The sequence below is a fragment of the Centropristis striata genome, chromosome 11, assembly GCF_030273125.1.
Source record: "Centropristis striata isolate RG_2023a ecotype Rhode Island chromosome 11, C.striata_1.0, whole genome shotgun sequence".
Classification (NCBI taxonomy): domain Eukaryota; kingdom Metazoa; phylum Chordata; class Actinopteri; order Perciformes; family Serranidae; genus Centropristis; species Centropristis striata.
In genome coordinates, this window is record NC_081527.1 from 20,407,507 (window position 1) to 20,426,024 (window position 18,518).

Consider the following 18,518-nt stretch of genomic DNA (forward strand, 5'->3'; position numbering starts at 1 on the left):
CTTTCAAACCTTGAAAACACCATATTAAACTTAGTGTTTTCAGGGATTTCCAGCACCCATAGGAACCCTGTGCCTTTCCTTCTATGACAAGTCAAAATGTCAGTGCTGAAAAAGGATTAAGAAAATGTTGAAATATTTGGCATTTTCTGCTTGATAAGCAATTGAAACATTACATTTGTTGATTAGTTTTCTGTTAATTAGGTGTGCATAGTGGGTTTAACATTCATATTTTCTTTTCAATTGTCTCCTAAAAAACCCAACCGTCTTAAATGATTCTTTCATCAGGCAGGTGAGTTGTTGTACTCACTTAGTCGACGTGGCACTTTATTTGCCCTGGGCAAAAGGGCAGGTCCTATTGTTAAGCCCTGTGCATGTTTTAGCAGCAAAGATGCCAATGTTTAATATAAAATGACAAAATACTACCGTGTGGAGAAAAGCTACATTACGCACCTTAACATTCAGCAGCTTTATTGCATAGAGTGTGAGAATGAAAATCAGTTGCAGAAACATTTTTTATCCAGTCACTTTAATTACAATGCTTTTTCCTCAGGAAACAAAAAGCTTTACATAAAAAACAGACAAACTTGAGTAAGAGATTAACATAGTTTTCAAATATTTAGGCAGTTATTAATCAAAATAAAATGTTTGACGCACCCTCAAGACATGTTCAGAGTAGTAAAAGTAACACCCACACCTTTTAGAAAAGAAGCTTGAAAATAAAAAGGCAACATGTGTCTTGGATAAGAAGGCATGTGTATGGCTTCCCGTTTAGCCCAAGCACAATGTGCTGCAAAGGAAGAAATACTGGCACTACGTTAAACATGTAGCTGAAACTGATTTTGTATTGCCATTAAAACGCCATTTCCCAGACTGGATAACTCTGAATAAAAAGAGGCAGGACTTGCTTGAGCCTTTAGTGAAAACAATAGGGCCAATGTAGTGTGCAACTCCTTTTGTTACAATTACCTAACACTCACGTGCGCACACATACGAGTCAAAGTATATGGCTGTTGAATATAAGTACTCAGTGGGGTAATTGTTCCTGTGAAGCCTAATGATGTAAACAACCAGTAAATATGCATGTCCCTAACGGCCAACAGATACATCATGCAGCTTTGCTAACAAGTATATTGCAAAGGCAGCACATGATAAACCTGAGACTCAGAAATACAAAAACCCAATGCTGACTCAACAGACTGCCTTTCAAACAACCACAAAGCAGGTAGATGTGAGGTTGTTGCAGCATTACACGATTCAAGCAAACATACTGCATAACAAAGGCTGGTAAGTGTTCACAGACAGGAGTTCTAAACTTGGACAAAGTGATGTCAGTACAAATAGGCAATACCAGTGTCTACTAAATGGTAAATTGGGGGGCTGGTACATGTAGTCACTGGTTAAAGTAACAACAGTAGCTGCAAGTAGTGCATCAATGTTTTATTCAGTTTTTGTAAATGAAAAGCCCGTCATGGATCACTCCCTACAGTACACGTGACCGGATAATGACACAGATTGCATTGAGGTCCAGGGCAAATGTGCTGGTAAATTCCTCGACTCCCTTTTTGTCTTATTCAATGCACACATGGCTGCCCAACAGCCAGAAAGAGAAATAACCACGGTAGGATTTGTAAGAGTGCAATAAGCTGCCCCATTACCAATATATATTTACAGTTACATAAAATAATATAATAAAACCCGACAGCTTTACAAGAATACATCACCCCCACTGCCTGTATGTTTGTGACAATGACAGCTTAGATGAGGGCAGCTTCCAGTATGTTATTTTTGTTGTTGTTGAAGAGGGTAACTCACTTTTGGAACACCTTAAGAATAGAGAACAAGTCGGAGATTGGGTGGAGTTGATAAGTTGTGGATAGCAGGTGATTTTTAATGGTTCTTCAGATTATTAGACAACCAATCCAGTCCTTCGTAGAGGCCTTCCCCATTGGTGGCACAGGTTGCCTGCATGTACCAGTTTCTGTTTTTTAGGTGGTGCAGATCTAACTTGTCTGTGAGTTCTGCTGCGTTCATTGCGTTCGGGAGGTCCTACAAACAATAGACATTGAGAAAACATAAGAAGCCAACCCCCCTGTGAATCCAACAGGAGATACTTGCAGGAAACTGGTAAATGATATACACCTGCTTAAATCAAAGATTATTGCAAGTATGACTTACTTGTTTGTTGGCAAACACCAATAGCACAGCGTCACGCAACTCGTCCTCCGATAACATTCTTGCAAGCTCGTCACGAGCCTCCTGACATCGCTCTCTGTCGTTGCTGTCCACAACAAAAATGAGACCTGGAGCAAGAGCCAATGGGAAACAAATGAGTATGGGTGTGTGATAAGCCCATTAATAAGTTAATGATTCAGAGCCAACAGATGTCAGGCACTGGGGTTTTGACAGATTTTAACTGTACATACCCTGTGTGTTCTGGAAGTAATGACGCCACAGCGGTCGAATTTTGTCTTGACCGCCAACATCCCATACTGTGAAACTGATGTTCTTGTACTCTACTGTCTCAACATTAAACCCTGAAGGGAAAAAAGAATGAAATAATTGCATTAAAACAAACTTGAGTGCTCATTTTACAGTAACAAGGGCACACAAGGCGTGTAACTATCATTATTTTACTTTTTTTTTAAATTTACCTATTGTGGGAATGGTAGTGACAATCTCTCCAAGTTTCAGCTTGTACAAAATAGTCGTCTTTCCAGCAGCGTCCAGACCCACCATAAGAATCCTCATCTCCTTTTTCCCGAACAGACTAAAGACAGGGTTTATAACAGCTTTTTTAGGGTAAAATTCAGGCACTTTTACAGCAATTTCAAGGAATCTAAACTCAAAACTGCATTACTTTTGAAGTCTTTATCATCATATTTATACTTTTACTTTAAAAGCAACTGTCAAAACAGAAGTTTACAGAATTTATTCATACCCACAGCATCAACATATACTGACACTTTGTTTGTTTTTCCAGCTGTTGATATTAACTTTGATGTATATTTGGATTGACTTTGTACGAACCCCATAAAGATTGATGAAAACGAAATCCCCATGTCGGCTGGTGATGGGAAGCTACTTTGGCAAAAAGGAAAAAAAATAACCTGAGGGAAAATAAAAATGTTAAAATTAGGGTAGCATGGAATCAATGACTTATAATCAAACATGATAGTAGAGCTGAAACAATTTGTCAGTTAATTCATAGATCAAAAATCAGCAACTGTTTTTATAATGCATGACTTGATAGCAAAGCAAATACCAAACATAACCTAGATCAAGCTTCATAAAGGCCACATCTTATATTTATTATCCTTGTGTGACATTAAAAAAAACCTCTTGAAGCTATTTGAAGACAAAATCCTGGCTCTGCTATTTTCTGACAATTTATACACCAAATTATCAATTATATACGTTTTATAAGCCTGACATAGCTGTAAATACTCAGACACATTGCTATTTTTCTACCGACAGGAACAGCACAGAGCAGCTAAAAGGTGAAAAAAGCCAGATGGGACTGTAATAGATTTCATATATGAACAACGACACAATCAACTGATCGTCACCGGTTAAACAGGTTGACCCGAGACACCGGAAGTTAAATCACTTCTTTTTTCTTCTTCCCATTTTTTCGATTATTATTCCAATAACACATCCTAGTCAATCTGAGAAAGATGGTATTCGCGAAAAATACATTTAATTGTGACCGAATCTGGGTGCAAAGTTACAGTGCCGAGGTCATAAATCGGGGATAAATTTAGCCTTCAGCAGCAACTAGCCGTCACCCTGTATCAGTTAATAGGTTTTCCTCTCAAGTTACACTAACGTTACATGTTATGGCTCCAGTAAACGCCAAAGTGACTGTCGGGAGTATTTCGACATATTGTGACACTTAACGTTCCCCCACTAAACTACGTAAACAAACAGTGTTAGCTTGTGCGATGCTAAAACTCGTCAGACCGGTTCAGATTTTCGACAAATTATTGACAAAAACATTTCCAGCGAGCTTTGATTCTTGTTTCATAGTAGCTCATACAGAATATATATATATGGACGCGAGTTAGACATTTATGAAATAGCAGTGAAAAGTCAGATTAACGTTAGCTGATTTAGATAAATTAGCTAGCATCGTTGGTAAAGTTAGCTCATAACAGCGAGTCACACTTTCTCTCTAAGCGTCCTGAAGATCGACGGCGCGGTAATAAAGACAATCTTCCCTGAAAACGCACTGCCTTTTTCACGACTATTTAAGGCGAAAAAGGCAATAAATTGGCTTCATTAAAGCATCTCTTGGTCACCTACAGAGTGGACCTGCTTCCTTCCTTCTTCAAGGCGTTTCCTTCCTCAGGAAAATGGCGACAGTTTGACACGTCAGAGGTTCCGCTCCAGCAAGACTTCCGGTAGCCCCGGCCAGGAGGTATATGTCTATGGTGGCACCCCCGGCGGCCGAGGGAGGAACTACACGCTGCTATGATGCCTGTTTGTGATCAGATCTGATTGGTCTAAAGCAGGGATGGGCAACTGGAGGCCCGGGGGCCACATACGGCCCGCACCCTCACTTGAAGTGGCCCTCAGTACAACTACATGCATTTGAGCATGAAATCTTAAAACTGCAGTGTAAAAATGCACAAAATTACTTCTTGCAATTAATGTAGGTCTGCTGTTCTTGCACTGAAAAAAAAAAAGAAATCACAGTAAGTGGTTATTTTTTATTTGCTTCAAACCTTTTCTATTCCTATTTATACTGTTCTACATGCATTTGAGCATGAAATATGTTAAGTTACTGCACTGTAAACATATTTAAAATTGCAGTTTCATCATATCTGGTTAAGTGCACGGTCCTATATGTGGCCCTGTGGTAGTGTCGATGAAAAATTGTGGCCCCTCCAGCATTTAAGTTGCCCATCCCTGGTCTAAAGCTACACTGTAAAAAAAACAACTGTTGTTTTTACGGTAAAAAATCGGCAGCTGTGGTTGCCAGAACTTTACCGTAATAAATACTGTTGAACTTTTTTAATATTACGGTAAAAAGGTATTGGCACTGTTGATTTCATGTTTAAGGTTGCCATTTTATTTAGTTTTTTACTGTATAAATAAGATTTTTACAGATTTACCATTTAAAAAGATTTTACCATTAAATATTACAGTGTATTTTTGTTAGAGATATGGTGTTTAATACATTTAACAGTGAGAAAAAGTATTTTTACAAAAGTTAAATGCAAAAATTACAGTGATGCTTGTATATATATTTCATTAAATACATATTACAGTGTATTTTACAGTGGAGAAATGTATTTTTCAAAAAAGACTGTAAGAAATACTGTTTTTGCTGTTAAATACATTTATGGTGTTTTATTGTTACTGAAACTGAATTAACTCATTTATCATTTTACGGTCTTTTACTGTCATGGTTTAGCAGTTTTTCACCGTAAAATTTACAGACATTTTTTTCAATGTATTTATACAGTCTACAGTCATGGAAAAAATATTAGATTGATAATGATTTTGGTTATTATCAAGAAAATCATGGAAAATGACTAGATATCAGCTCTTAAATTAAACTCTTATGAGCTATTTTTGTTGTTATCATTATATTTGTCCAAACAAATGTACCTTTAATTGTACCAGGCATTAAAATGAACAAGAAATTAAAGAAAACATGGATGGTCTCATATTTTTTTTCCCATGATTATATGGTCTAAAGTCTTGAAATCTGGCACCGACATACTTTGGGAAATTTTCTAACAGTGAAATTTTTCTTTTAGGTCACATGATTTTCTTTTATTTTTAACTAAAGTACTTATTTCCTTAATCTTTATTTATATTTTGTTATTTTGCACCAATAATAATAATAATAACTTAATAATTTGAATGGCACCTTTCAAAACAAGGTTACAAGGTGCTTGACAATAAAACTAAATAATAAAATACATTACAAAAACAATTTAAAAGAAGTTCAAGAAAAGGTAAAAGTGAGTTTTAAGAAAAGATCTAAAGGATGACACTGAGTTTGCCGGCTTGAGATCTCCAGGCAGGGAGTTCCAAAGCCCAAACGGCAAAGGCCCGGTCACCTTTTGTCAGCAGTCCTGATTTAGGAACCACTAGTAGGGCTCTCTGGGAGGATCTCACACAGCGATCATGCGAAAATGAAGAAATGTAATAACGATGTGCTTCTTTAATATTTTACTTACAACATTTTTTTAAACATTGCAGATAAGTGGTTCATCTTTGGTATTCAACTTCTTATGAGTTCACCAAAAATGTGATTGTGCTCCTTGTAGTTTCTGAGATACAGCCATTGTTTGAGCATACTATATTTAGTCATGGACACATAGAACTACTATTTTTTTCCTAAAATATCAATAAATATATGGTAAAAAAAAAAGTTATTCATCATTTGTAGCCCAGGCTTATTTGCAACACTTCTCCTTAGATCAGTTACAGTGTAAACTTAAATATATATGCACTTATACAAAAAGCAAATAAATAAATTCAAATTTCAACAAATACATCATGGAGAGGGGTACATATCTATATATATAAAACTTCTAAAATGGGATTTGTTGACTATTCATATAGTGTGAAATCATGTCCTGTGTATTTTTAATCTAGGCCCGAGAGATAGAATAAGAAATCCTTTCCTGGTGACGACTTTTGGTCTTAAAAACTGTACTGTTTAAATTTATTTAAATATATAGAGGTATTTAAACTCTGCTACTTCCACTTCCTTTTGATCTATGACCAGGTCATTAAGGAGACGTCGAACCATGTTATTGTTGGGCCAGTTGAATTTTAACCAGGGTCAACTATGCCTGCTACTCCCAGCAGAGGGGGCAGCAGGAGGGTAGAAGGGCAGGAGAGAGCAGCAGGAGGGGAGCAGGGTCTATAGCTGCTGTTGGACCACACAGTGAAGGCTCATAATGCTGTCTCACTCTGCAGCCATAATTTGTGGTTTTGCCCTGCCAAATGCCTGAGAGATCGCTCTTAGAATATTTTCACAGCAACTGCTGTCCTTTTTATGTGTGTGGAAGGTGTTTACTGAGTAGCAAATGTTTAGATTGTTGTAGATTCTCACATTTAAATCAGAAATAGAAATGTTTTAAATCCTCATTCACTATATCATAAACCCTTCCCTCAATTGTATAAAACTTTCTCTTTCAAATTATTTTCTTTTCCTTCTGCAAATATTATTTGAACCCAAAGAAAAACAGCTGTCAAATCATTACAGAAGTTCATAAAGCATATTAGCAAATGTTATACTGCAGTTATTTCTATTTTAGAAAGAAAACATTTTTGTGACAACTTCTAAAATTGCATATATATATATATATATATATATATATATATATATATATATATATATATATATATATATATATATACATATATATATATATATATATATATAAGATTGCATAGTAGGTGATGTGTTTGTTTCTATAAATTTGTAGCTTACCCAGTAAATTAGATGTTTAACAAAGTTTGTGCAGTACTGACAAGTTTGGAAAGTCAAATCTGCATAACAAATCACTTCACCGTATAGTTTAATTAACTGTAGAATTCAAAATCATCCCAAGCAAATACATTTTCTAAAACAGTGATATCTAAAGCCATGCTAAAATGCTTCTATATCATCTTAAAAGCTGCCGCGCAACATTGGCACTGTTAAGGGTCTTTATTTTTTGACTTTCATTTTAGGTTGTTACAGTTTCAATTTGACCTATAGCCACCACACTTTTTAAATTTCAGCAAAAACAACAACAAAATAAAACCATAAACAGCACAGAAAAAAGTCTCTCTTTTGTAATTCCTCAATGCAAAATACAAAACATTAGCATTAAAAAATCCAGCTTAACAAGACTAGAAGCTAACTATTGTTTGATTTGGTGATCATCCATACAGCCGGGGGAAAAACTAAAGTCAACCCCCCATTCTCTTCTTTGCACAGAGCACAGGTGCAGGTATTGAGGTGTGACAACAGACATCAGGGAAAATATGTGCAATGAAAGCTGTCAAAGTCATATTTTATAACTCCTGTATTCTCTGTCATTGCCAATTCACTTATCTGGACTCAAATATTACAGGCCTGCTGCAGGCTGAAAACCTCTGTAGACGTTTTGTCAATGTTGTCTCCTAACATTCACATTTTGAATTTCAAATGAGACATCTGAGGCAGAAATAATGCTCAACGACCAACTGGATAATCTTGAGATTTAAGAAAGTCTTCACTAGCAGCTGATCCCTCTTTTTATCCTATGAGGTTTTTAACTAAAATTTTAAAAAGCATGCTTTATTGGGTTGACATTATTATAATATCCATTTAGAACGTACCATGTAGTGAGCCGAAGGTACAGTAAAGATCCTAGGGGTAGTGCTAAATCCACCTTTCCATCCTCCACAGGCAAACACAGTGGTAATATCCATTTGAAGGGCTCTCTTCCTTCCTCGTTTCTCCTTTTCGGCTTCATATCTCACTAGTTACTGACAGTTGTGATGTGTGGACAGAGGACTAGAAATAGGACAGTAGGGGGTGTATATATCACCCCTGCAAAGCACACACACAAACACACAAACAAATTCTGATGGCGCCGCTTGTCCACGCTTTGACAACTTTCTTCCACACTTGCACGTGTGCACGCTCCCTCTCTCTTTTTTTAAATCCCTTCTTTATTTGTGTCAAATGTGTCCCCAAACACCTATCCCCACTTGGGGGCCATGGCGTCAGAGGGGACAGCTACAGTAGGACTTCTGCGATTTTAAAAGTAGTCATTTTCCTGAATGGATAACATACTTTTGGTGCATTTATGGACAATGTACAGACCACATCATCACCTGAAAGGCGTTGTCCAAGTTGCTGAGTCAGTCATGCCCAAATGAAAGTACATTTATGGCTGATGAGGCAGAGAGTGAGGCTTGTCTGCAGTTTGTGAATGGAAAAGGGCTGCCAAGGAGCCAAAAAGGCTTCCCAGAAGGAAGTGGGTAAGGATCTCAGTAGGGGCCTTACTCCCCTCTGAGATGAGGCCTTGCAAGGATAAAAACGCTCAGTAAGGGGCTTGGGAACGCTGATCTGGTGTGTATTTGTACGTGTGTGTGACACAGACAGAGAATGTGTGTGTATGCATAAGGGAGAAATGTTATCTGCGTTTTGTGAGCCTTCACATTCTTAAATATAAAATGTATGAAAAGAACTTATGTTGGAGTTTGTGGTGTGGCTTTCAATATTCATAATAATCATGATAATAGAAACGCATTATGAAATGGCCCACAGGCAACCAATAGACTGCTGTGTGGAGCGTACAAAGGAACTGGTCTGGGCTAAGCAGAGTTGGAACTCGGATGGACAGGCATGGGATGCCTCCCTCTGCGTCTCATGTACTGGATTATAGGTCGGGCAAACTCCCAAATGAGGTGTGAAGCAGGAAACAAACCAAACATTATTACAACAACCAGCATCGTTGCCATGAGAGGATCCATGCTGGCTTCATCCATTGGCAACAAGTGCCACTGGGCACCCTACCCCACGCCTCTCACAGTAGGGGGCGCTACAGAGAGAGACAGGCTGGGGCAAAAGGATAAATGTGCACCAGTGTCGGCTGCCAATCACCTTTGTATGGTGATTGTCGGCAGCCTGAAAGGGTCGTTAAGGGGATTTACATAACATTTTGCACTCCGCCCCGAGTGCATGCGGAAATATTCGATTCCATATTGAGTCATTAACGCATAAAGATTATTTTCATGTATATTGACAGCTCAGTTAATGCAAACAAAGGCAATAAGGTGATCTAGCTGAATGGCAAAAATTCAGAAATGCATGCAATTAAATGCATATCAAACCACGCACTTGGGCAACAAACTTAAAATTAAAGACGGCGGTAAGCCACGGCATTGCATGTTTTTCTGCCTTATCCAAGCCAAGTCTTCATCCTTGATAACACAAATGACCTGTTTTGATTCCATATGGGCCAGTTGTGATACTGTACATATTATGTAATTCAAATATTGGTTTTCAGTTGCCCCGTGACAACTGGTCTAGTATATGCAGGATCCATTGGTGTTGATGGGAGATGTCCCGGGACGTCCGTGACAGATGGTTGAGACAAGCTCTTCAACGACGCACTTCCTCAGAAAGGACATGGGGGCCTCTGGCGTGGGAGGAGGGGGGTTTATTAAGAATGGGAATCGCTGGCTTGCAGGAAGTGGGTATACTGGCAAGGTGTAAGGGTACACGAAGAACGCGACATCCATGCCAGGGAACTGGATTTCCGAGGAAAGGATGACTTGGTTAGACGTGAGGTTACCATGGTCCATTTTTTCAAATTCTCAGCACCCTTTAAATGACCTATACTTAAGGGGACATTTAATCACCTTCGATGAACTCAAGGACACACTGACTGGTGTGATGTTCGAGGTCTGCTCTTTGAAACTTGCTTCAAGCATCCACATGGGATATGACGAGCCATTGCAAGATGAAACAACGGTGAGGATAAAGGTATTTCTTTGAAAGACCTTTTTGTTTCTCTCAGTTGGTTGGTTTGAAGTTGATTCATGTTTGCTATGTATACAGGTTTTTAAGGGTTGTCCCACCCCTGCTCCCTGTTTTAAATCCAGCTATATCCCATTGGAGGAGGCATCAAAGATTAAAGTGTGAACCTGTTGCACCTTGGGGTAGATAATTGGTTGGAATGCACAGCATGTCGAAGCAGGGCCTTGAGGACCAACCAGCACCAACCAAAACCTGTGGCATCAAAACCAGGTAGGTGTCCAGATCTGGCATTTGGGATTTTTCACTTGTCATGTTGATGCCAAATGATTTGTAACACAGTCTAATCTTATTTCTCCAACATTCAGGCATCCATGACATTGACAGGTTGATTGTAAGTGGCCCTTGGGGCCCTCTAAGAGGCCTCATGGTGACAGGCCTAACATGCTCCCAAGGTGGTCCAGGTACAGTGTTTTTTATTGCTACTGACAGCTGATCTCTTTTGGTTGTGTAAGCCCCTCAAAGATAATCCCTAAGTGATTGAATAATGAATTTGGACTTATTTTGAACATTGCATACAAGTGTGTGCACCGCAGGCCAAAAAACATAATGATGATTTCAACAATTCCTCCCTAATATTGTCTGCTATACAGCAGAGATGTTAATCTGGATATTTAACATCATTTTGTTGGTCATTGTCATAGACTGTATAAAAGAAGTGGACATAGCCACTGTGACATTACCCATTGGTTTGTGGACGTCTCTGTATTGGAATTTTGGCTGTCGCCATCTCTTTTTTTGGAACCAGCGCATGCTCAGAATGGATTGGGACCAGGAAGGATGCTATATTATCAGCTAAGGTTAGCACCAGCTTGCTAGCTTGGTTAGCAGCATGAACAGCAGACTCCTTACAGTGTCTAATAGTACAAAGCATACTTTACTTCATCATTTATTTTACTCTAAATGGGACCGCGATGTATGAAATAAACATCACGCTTTACTGAAGAGAAATTAGTGAATGAGACCATAAAACCGGTTTGACAATAAAAAAAAAAAAAAAATTAAGGTAATAAATCAAGTGCAAAGTAGTGTCACTATCTCATTGACTTGAATTGAATCTTCTTTTTGCAGCCAGTACAGCTGCCTCCTGCTGGCCATTAGAAAGAATACATGTTTAAGGCACTTCCACATTCGCTTCACTCTGCAGACCCGAAGGTTGCTGGCTGGTCATAGGGGGGACTTTGTGTGTGTGTGTGTGTGTGTGCTTGGTGTGTGTGCTGCTTGCCGGCGCACCTGTCTGCCTTGAGGCTGGAACGGCTGCAGCCTCTTATTTCTGGCTGGAACTCGTGTGGTAATGCATTAGAGGCCTTGTCATTGTACTTTATTGAAAGCCTCTGACAAGCTATTTGACACCCCTGACAGGGTCAGAGGTGTCAACCTGCTCAGACTGACAGGGAGATGGACACATAAGGGCACAGGCGAATTAGGTTGCTACCAGAGTCAATTGCAGGTTGTAGCCCTAGAGCACTTTGCTGCTCCACCAATAAAACCCGGACGTAGTCATGTTTGATGCAAAGACAGAAAACAGCAGAACAGACTTTCCAGCACTTAAATGATACGTATAACTCATCTTTGCATTCTGAATTTTTTCTCTTTGTGATATTTTCCTTATGATGTCTTTGTGATTGTTTTTTATTGAAAGGCAGAATGAAAACCCTGTAGAGCTATTATACATTTTTTGTGGATCCATACCGGGACTCTTCTTGATTGCATTTTGTGTATGCCCACAACTAATACGTAAACTTACATGTGCATGGACAGATTATGAGACAATGGGCCCCTGGGCTCAGACATGCAAGACCACCTCTTCCACAGAGGAACAATACACTTCTACAAATTATCAGGGTTTTTTTTGTCTCTTTGTATTAGTTACATATTTCTTTGTATTTTTGTAGTTACTTTTTGTCTGTGGTTGTTTGGCCTTTTTGTAGTGTGTGTTTTCTGTCACTTTGTCAATTTGAGTCTCTTTGTAGTTGCATTTGGTCTCTTTGCAGCTGTTTTGCAGCTCCTTGTAGCTATTTTGGCCTCTTGGTAGTTGTATTGTGTCTTTCTGGTTGGTACGTGTCTCTCTGGGTCACATCGTGCAGGTAAAGGCCAAGGGGGGCCCTGGGCCTGTGCCCGGTTGGCCCATCCAATAATCCATCCATGTACATGTAGGAAACAAACTAGAGATGGTTATAAATCTAAAAAAAAAGGGATAATTGTTGAATTATGTCTCAATCATTTAAAACCGTGAGCGTTCACTTGCATATAAAGATGTAGATCTAGAACTGTAGGCTTATAAGGGCCACAAAATGGACAATTTAGCTGAAACTGCACAGGATGGAAATAATGGCACAATGAATTCTAAAGTCTCAAATCCTTGTTAAGACCCTCCATCTTTCAAACTAAACTGGATCACACCAAGAATCTCCTATCCCTTTATCCTGTTTAGATCCTCTAATCCCTCAGCCATTTTTCATTCTTTCTCTTTTTCTCATTTCAAATGGCAACTGTTTGGTTGTCCGGCATTGGAACGTTGAGAATTTGTCCTCTCAGTGAAAAGAAAGTAACTATATTGAAGAAAGGAAGAACAGCTTGACAGAGAAAGAATGCTACGGATCTCTTTAAGTCCTATAATGAGATGTTTTCTCTGCTCGGAGCTTGTATTGACATGGAGACTAATGATTTCCACAAAGTAATAGATTGAGAAAGTAATGCGCAGGGGTGGGAAAGACAACACGAAGTGATTTAAGTCGTAGAGTAGCCAAGATGCTCAGTGCCTCTCTTTGTATGGGATGTGAAGGGCCTTAATGACATCACTTCTCTGGAGCAGACACACGCAGAAGAAGAGTTTGGAAGTACCTTCATAACAAATGTGGAACTAATGAACAATAATAACAAGTCTGTCTTGATTGTTACAATGGATATCTAATGCAGAAACAGTTTTATTTTTTGCCAGAACTGCGAGGATATTAAAAAAAAAAAAGAAGAGAGACAGGACTTGTATGAAAGTTTCCTGCAGTCCGAGACCTTCCAATTAGGTACTAATGTTATCTATATTAACCCTTCGCCCCTTCCCTGACTTAGCTTTATTGAGGGTAGGGCAAGGGGGTTGGGGTTGCCTCAATAAAAACAGCACTAAAAAGCAATTACAGTGCTGTGAAGAATGGGACTTGTCAGTAATTTGCTGTCTAAAACCGAGGAGATTGCAGGTCTGGGGCCGATTGGAATTCTGAGCCTGGAGTGCAGTGTGGGAAAAGCAGTGGGAAGGCAAGCACTACCCTTTGTGAGGTAATTACTGGAACTACCAGAGGCCAGCGCCAGTCCCTGCTAATGATAACCCCGCTCCTCTCCCCTGCTAGTCACCTTGTAATTGATACACCCAATCTCACTCACTCCCGACATGTCCACAATAATGCGGATGAATTTGGACATGCATCGTTTTTAATTTTGGCTTTCCATCCACACAAAGCTGATGTTTTTCAATAAACAAGAATGGAATCTTTAAAAAAAAAGGTGCATGCACTTGAGAGTAAAAAGTATTTTGTGAATGCAAATATAGTTTGCATTAAACCAAATGAGTTGTTTGCTAGTTGAGCCACTGTATGGAAAGATGCACAGAAACAAAATAGGAATAGAATGGGAAATTGTCAGTATTTATTGTTTTTTTTGTGTTAATTTATTTACATACAGTTGTTACTTGCAGTGTTGGTCGAAACAAGAAAGCTGTCTCACAAGTTTTATTTTCCCCACGTGACTGGATATTCTGAAAGAAACTGATTCAGAAACTGTTTATTAAGAGATTGCTACAGCACAAAAAACAACTAATGATGCTTACAAGATCATTGCACTTATAAGTTGTGATTTACTAGTTATAATTAATTATTAGAGAAGCTACATGTAACTGAGTGGCTGAGAATTATATTTATGTTTTCAATGTTTACTATTTTTAATTACTTTAAAAAAGGTTGGCATATGCATTGAAATGGTCAAATGTTGTGTTTCTTCACTTTTATATCGTCTTTTGGCGACAGATGACCACACAAGTATAAAATAATGATTTCACTGACATTTATGAATGCTGTTAACTGAGGCTGCAATGAGACCAGACAAATCATAATTTCATACTTCATGACAATATCTATATTGTTGCTGCGCTGTCACTTAGAAATAAACACTCTCTCCCAGAAGACTGTAGGTCTCTTTCCACTGCTGCTAAATGTTAATACTTTGATTGATTCAATTCAATTAATTTCAATTCAGTTTATTTATATAACTCAAAATCAAAAATCAGATATTTGTCTCAAAGGAATTCACATTTTGTACAGGACACACACATTCGATAATAATAATAATTAAAAAACCCTCCTTGATGACTCCTTATTCATACTACAAAACAAATGGAATTTAAAGTGGTTATTGGGCCAGACTTGGCCTTATTACACCAAGGAGGTCATGTTTTCGACTCGGCTTGTCTGTCTGTCAGCAGGATTACTGAAAACTACTCACCTGATAAACCTGAAACTTGGTGGAAGGGTCAAAGAAGAACCACACATACATGCACATCCTACCTGCTGAACCGCTTACACCGAGAGGTGTAAAGGTGACTAATGAGTGATCATGTCAGCCTCCTCCTCCCCACTACCACCCCAGCCCGCATTGATCTGGAGGAGGATGACCCCTTGTCAACCTCCAGGCTCAGCACCCCACCACCACCACCACCACCACCACCAGACCACATCTTACAGCACCATACATGAAAAAGTCTTCCTCAAATTGAAGAGTCACAGCAGTCAGTGTCATAATCAAATGCACACATATGCATGTGCAAACACACACCTGCAGTCTGTGGAGTGCATTAGTATGTCTCCCATATCAGCCCCCTCCCGTCTCATGTTATCTCCCCCAGTTTGACTAATGTTCTCTTGTAAGTACAGAGGTGGCAAAATTCTTTTGTCGGCTTCAACAATACAAACAGGCACTTCAAAAGGGGATAAGGCTGCTTTACAGGTGCCACATCTCTTCTGATGATGGCTGCCCTCTTTAGAAATCTTGCAGATAACCCATCATCCTCATTCAAGGCAGGTGACATACTTCACACGTTCCCCTCCCTGGCTGTAAAAGAGAAAATGTAATGCTATGATTGCTACAGATGTTAAGATGTTTCAACACAGCCATTATGGAGAAAAGGTTTGTTTTGTATCAGTGTATACAGTGTAAAAGGTATCTGTAGATAAGAAGATAATTTTGTCCGTCTACTGTGTCTCATGTGTTTCCAAAAGTGGCAAAAAAGTGATTAGTGTTGTGTGATAAACAACACATGGGTGGATCTTAAGTTAGAATTTAATGGCTGAAGTGTTGGATAAAGGTGTGAGTGCTGTCAGGAGCTATTTATTTAGAACATAGAAGTGAGAATATCACTTACAGGCCACGTAAAAACAGGAATAAAAAGGAAAATAATGTCATTTTTGAGGGGGATTAGTTAATCACATGCGTCAGTTTCCAAAATTAGACTGTGGCTGTATACCAGACTGTTTTTCATGCAATATTCAAAACAACAATGACAAAAATAATTTTACTTTTAATAATCTTCCAATATGGATGGTCTGCTGTGCTAGATGTGTGAAAGACATGCACTGAATCCAAGGGAGTGATCTAATTTCAGACAGAAGAACACATGGATATCAAAAGACTGGCTTCAAAGGCAGTTACAAAATGAAATGCCCACACACTGCACTTCTCCTCTGTAGTTCAGTTTTGGCCCATCACCTTTGCTGTGTATGACCTATAAACAAGAAAAGCTTTGAGAATCACATTCCTTAAAACTGCAGTCTGAGTTCAAAACGCGTTTCATGTTGAAATTGTTGAGCATTGGCCTAGCTGAGTCTCATCTTTTGCGTTTAAAACTCTGCTTTCTAAACTTTTCCAAAACCTCATATTGAGCATGTTAGGTATCCACTATCATCCCAGCTTGCATGTTAATAGAGATTTCTGTGCTTATAACATCAAAAGGACTCAGGAAGAGTGAAACAGAGAGCTGGCTCTAACCAAAGTGTGACTTCTGTGGGAGTATTTGCATCGTGTCATTTGAGTGTGGGCCTTTGCACCACTCCACTGTATATATGTCGCTGTGGTCTGCCCCACAACAACACGGCTTTATTTAAATGCATGAAGTAGTCTCTTGTGAATGTCAGGGTGAAACTCAGGACATAAAATAAAAAGAGGACACTGATTGCAATTAGGCCCATTGTCTCCCATTTATATGGTTATTGGGTGGTGCCTCTTGCAGTCTGGTCGTGTCGAAGTTCTCACAGTCAGGATCCCATCTCTCTCACTGGAGCCACCGTAGCCTCCTCTGGCAACTATCTGCTAACAATGTTTATCTCACTTGGGTGACAAAGCTGCTAGGTGGGTCTGGTCTGAAGGGAAGGGCCCATTTCCTTCAGCCAAAGGACAGCGTTGCTGCAGGGCCGGAGTTTCTGTCCATCCTGTGATCTGTTTCATGTTTTGTACTTGTTTTCTCCCATTCAGATGGTGTGAAAAGTGTCAAAGGTCGAGGTGTGGAATGAGCTGCCGACAGCCTCCCAGTCACTAAACCAAACCTGAACCTGGCAGGCTCCCAGGAGTTCATACACAACAGTCTTCAACAATCATTTCCCATCATGAGGCAGGATTTAAATGCCATAGCATTTTTATGAATGTCTGGGAAAATAAGTATGCCCAAATAATGAGTTTCAGTCGTAGGACAAACTGTGAAAGACGGCTTAAAATATAGTTTGATGTGGGGGTGGGCGGGCCACTGAATCCACATGAATGAGAGCGGAAGGGTATCACTTTTTGTGGTGCTTCCACTCTGGAGGGGGTGTGTATCAATCTTTCTGTGAGATAATGGGGTTAGATAGCAGTGAGACCTGGCCTCTGGTGGTGACATTGTTGCAGGGCTCAAAGACTATCAGGGGTCCAGTGGCTGAGCCGGAGCACTGGTGGGCTCTATTCACATCCAACCCCTAATCTATCTTGAGATCAGGTCTTTCTCTTCAACAAAGCTCCATCTATTTCTTAACTCTCATCACTGAGATTTTTTTTCTTCGTATTATTGTTTCTCCAAAAAGCACAGCTGGCTTCTACAGTCTCTCAAAGGAATCACATTATTAGTTCGGCTTTATTTTCTTCTTCTTTCATCCTACGAGGAATCCACAGCCCATGTTTGTGCATTATGGCCTAAATCTATTAGTCTTCATGACTGACAGCTTGTCCATATTCTAAGTGTGACTGTAATTAGATTTTTCATTCATTCAGGCATCAGTATTATCTGTGGTAGGTTGCAATAGTGTCTTCATAACGAGGTGCCATCTGCAGACAGCCAGTCTTACAGCTAACTCAGAGGGTATTTTACATGGTAACCGTCTTCTGTGCCAGCTTTTGGCTTAACTGCATAATTGTTGCTGAAAAGGGTTCAGTTTGTTGACCTGTCAATAGAGTGAACTTAATGCTCCTGTTTGTTGTGACACAGATATTTTATGTTGATGAGATATCTTTTTGTGTGCTCAGGATTGCCACCTGTTTGAGTCAGCTGAATCTGGATTCACCACTACATGTCTTGTATTTCAACACAATTTGAATCTGCAACACAAGAACATATATTGCTAATGTTTAATCTCTCACACCTGTAATCTGCAACAAAGATATCTGATGTACACAAGTTACTAGGACATTGCATGACTTGTTAACATCAACATAATTTGAATTCCATCATTCAATTTAAGAGGAGATCAGAATCACAGGGCAGATCCTCTTATTATTTTTCACACATTGCGATACAAGGGAGGTCTGCAAACCCCAAAGTGCCCCCATGTAGTTACATATTGCTATTATTATACCAATTAGTGTGCTCTTTGACAAATAGTTCCCCCTACTGTGACCTTAACCTGTTACTTTATACACTTCAAAACCAGAGTTTGATCAATGTCAGTCAATCATCTATTGTAAGTCGAAA

General features: G+C 39.2%; 1 protein-coding gene across 1 annotated transcript; it reads right to left on the reverse strand.

The window, feature by feature from the left end:
- Positions 1-451: 451 nt before the first annotated feature.
- On the reverse strand, positions 452-4,384 carry arf1 (ADP-ribosylation factor 1). Its single transcript, XM_059343859.1, has 6 exons — positions 4,303-4,384; positions 3,028-3,107; positions 2,652-2,767; positions 2,424-2,534; positions 2,176-2,300; positions 452-2,046 (listed from the first exon to the last, which is right to left on the reverse strand). The coding sequence occupies exons 2-6, from the start codon at positions 3,057-3,059 to the stop codon at positions 1,888-1,890; spliced, it is 543 nt and encodes a 180-aa protein (XP_059199842.1). The 5' UTR covers positions 3,060-3,107; positions 4,303-4,384; the 3' UTR covers positions 452-1,887.
- Positions 4,385-18,518: the final 14,134 nt, after the last annotated feature.

Coding starts and splice junctions, on each gene's coding strand:
- arf1 (XM_059343859.1), bottom strand. CDS start 3,059: ATGGGGATTTCGTTTTCATCAATCTTTATGGG. Junction 2,535..2,651: donor CACTACCATTCCCACAATAG/GTAAATTTAAAA, acceptor TTTTCCCTTCAG/GGTTTAATGTTGAGACAGTA. Junction 2,301..2,423: donor TTACTTCCAGAACACACAGG/GTATGTACAGTT, acceptor CTCTTGCTCCAG/GTCTCATTTTTGTTGTGGAC.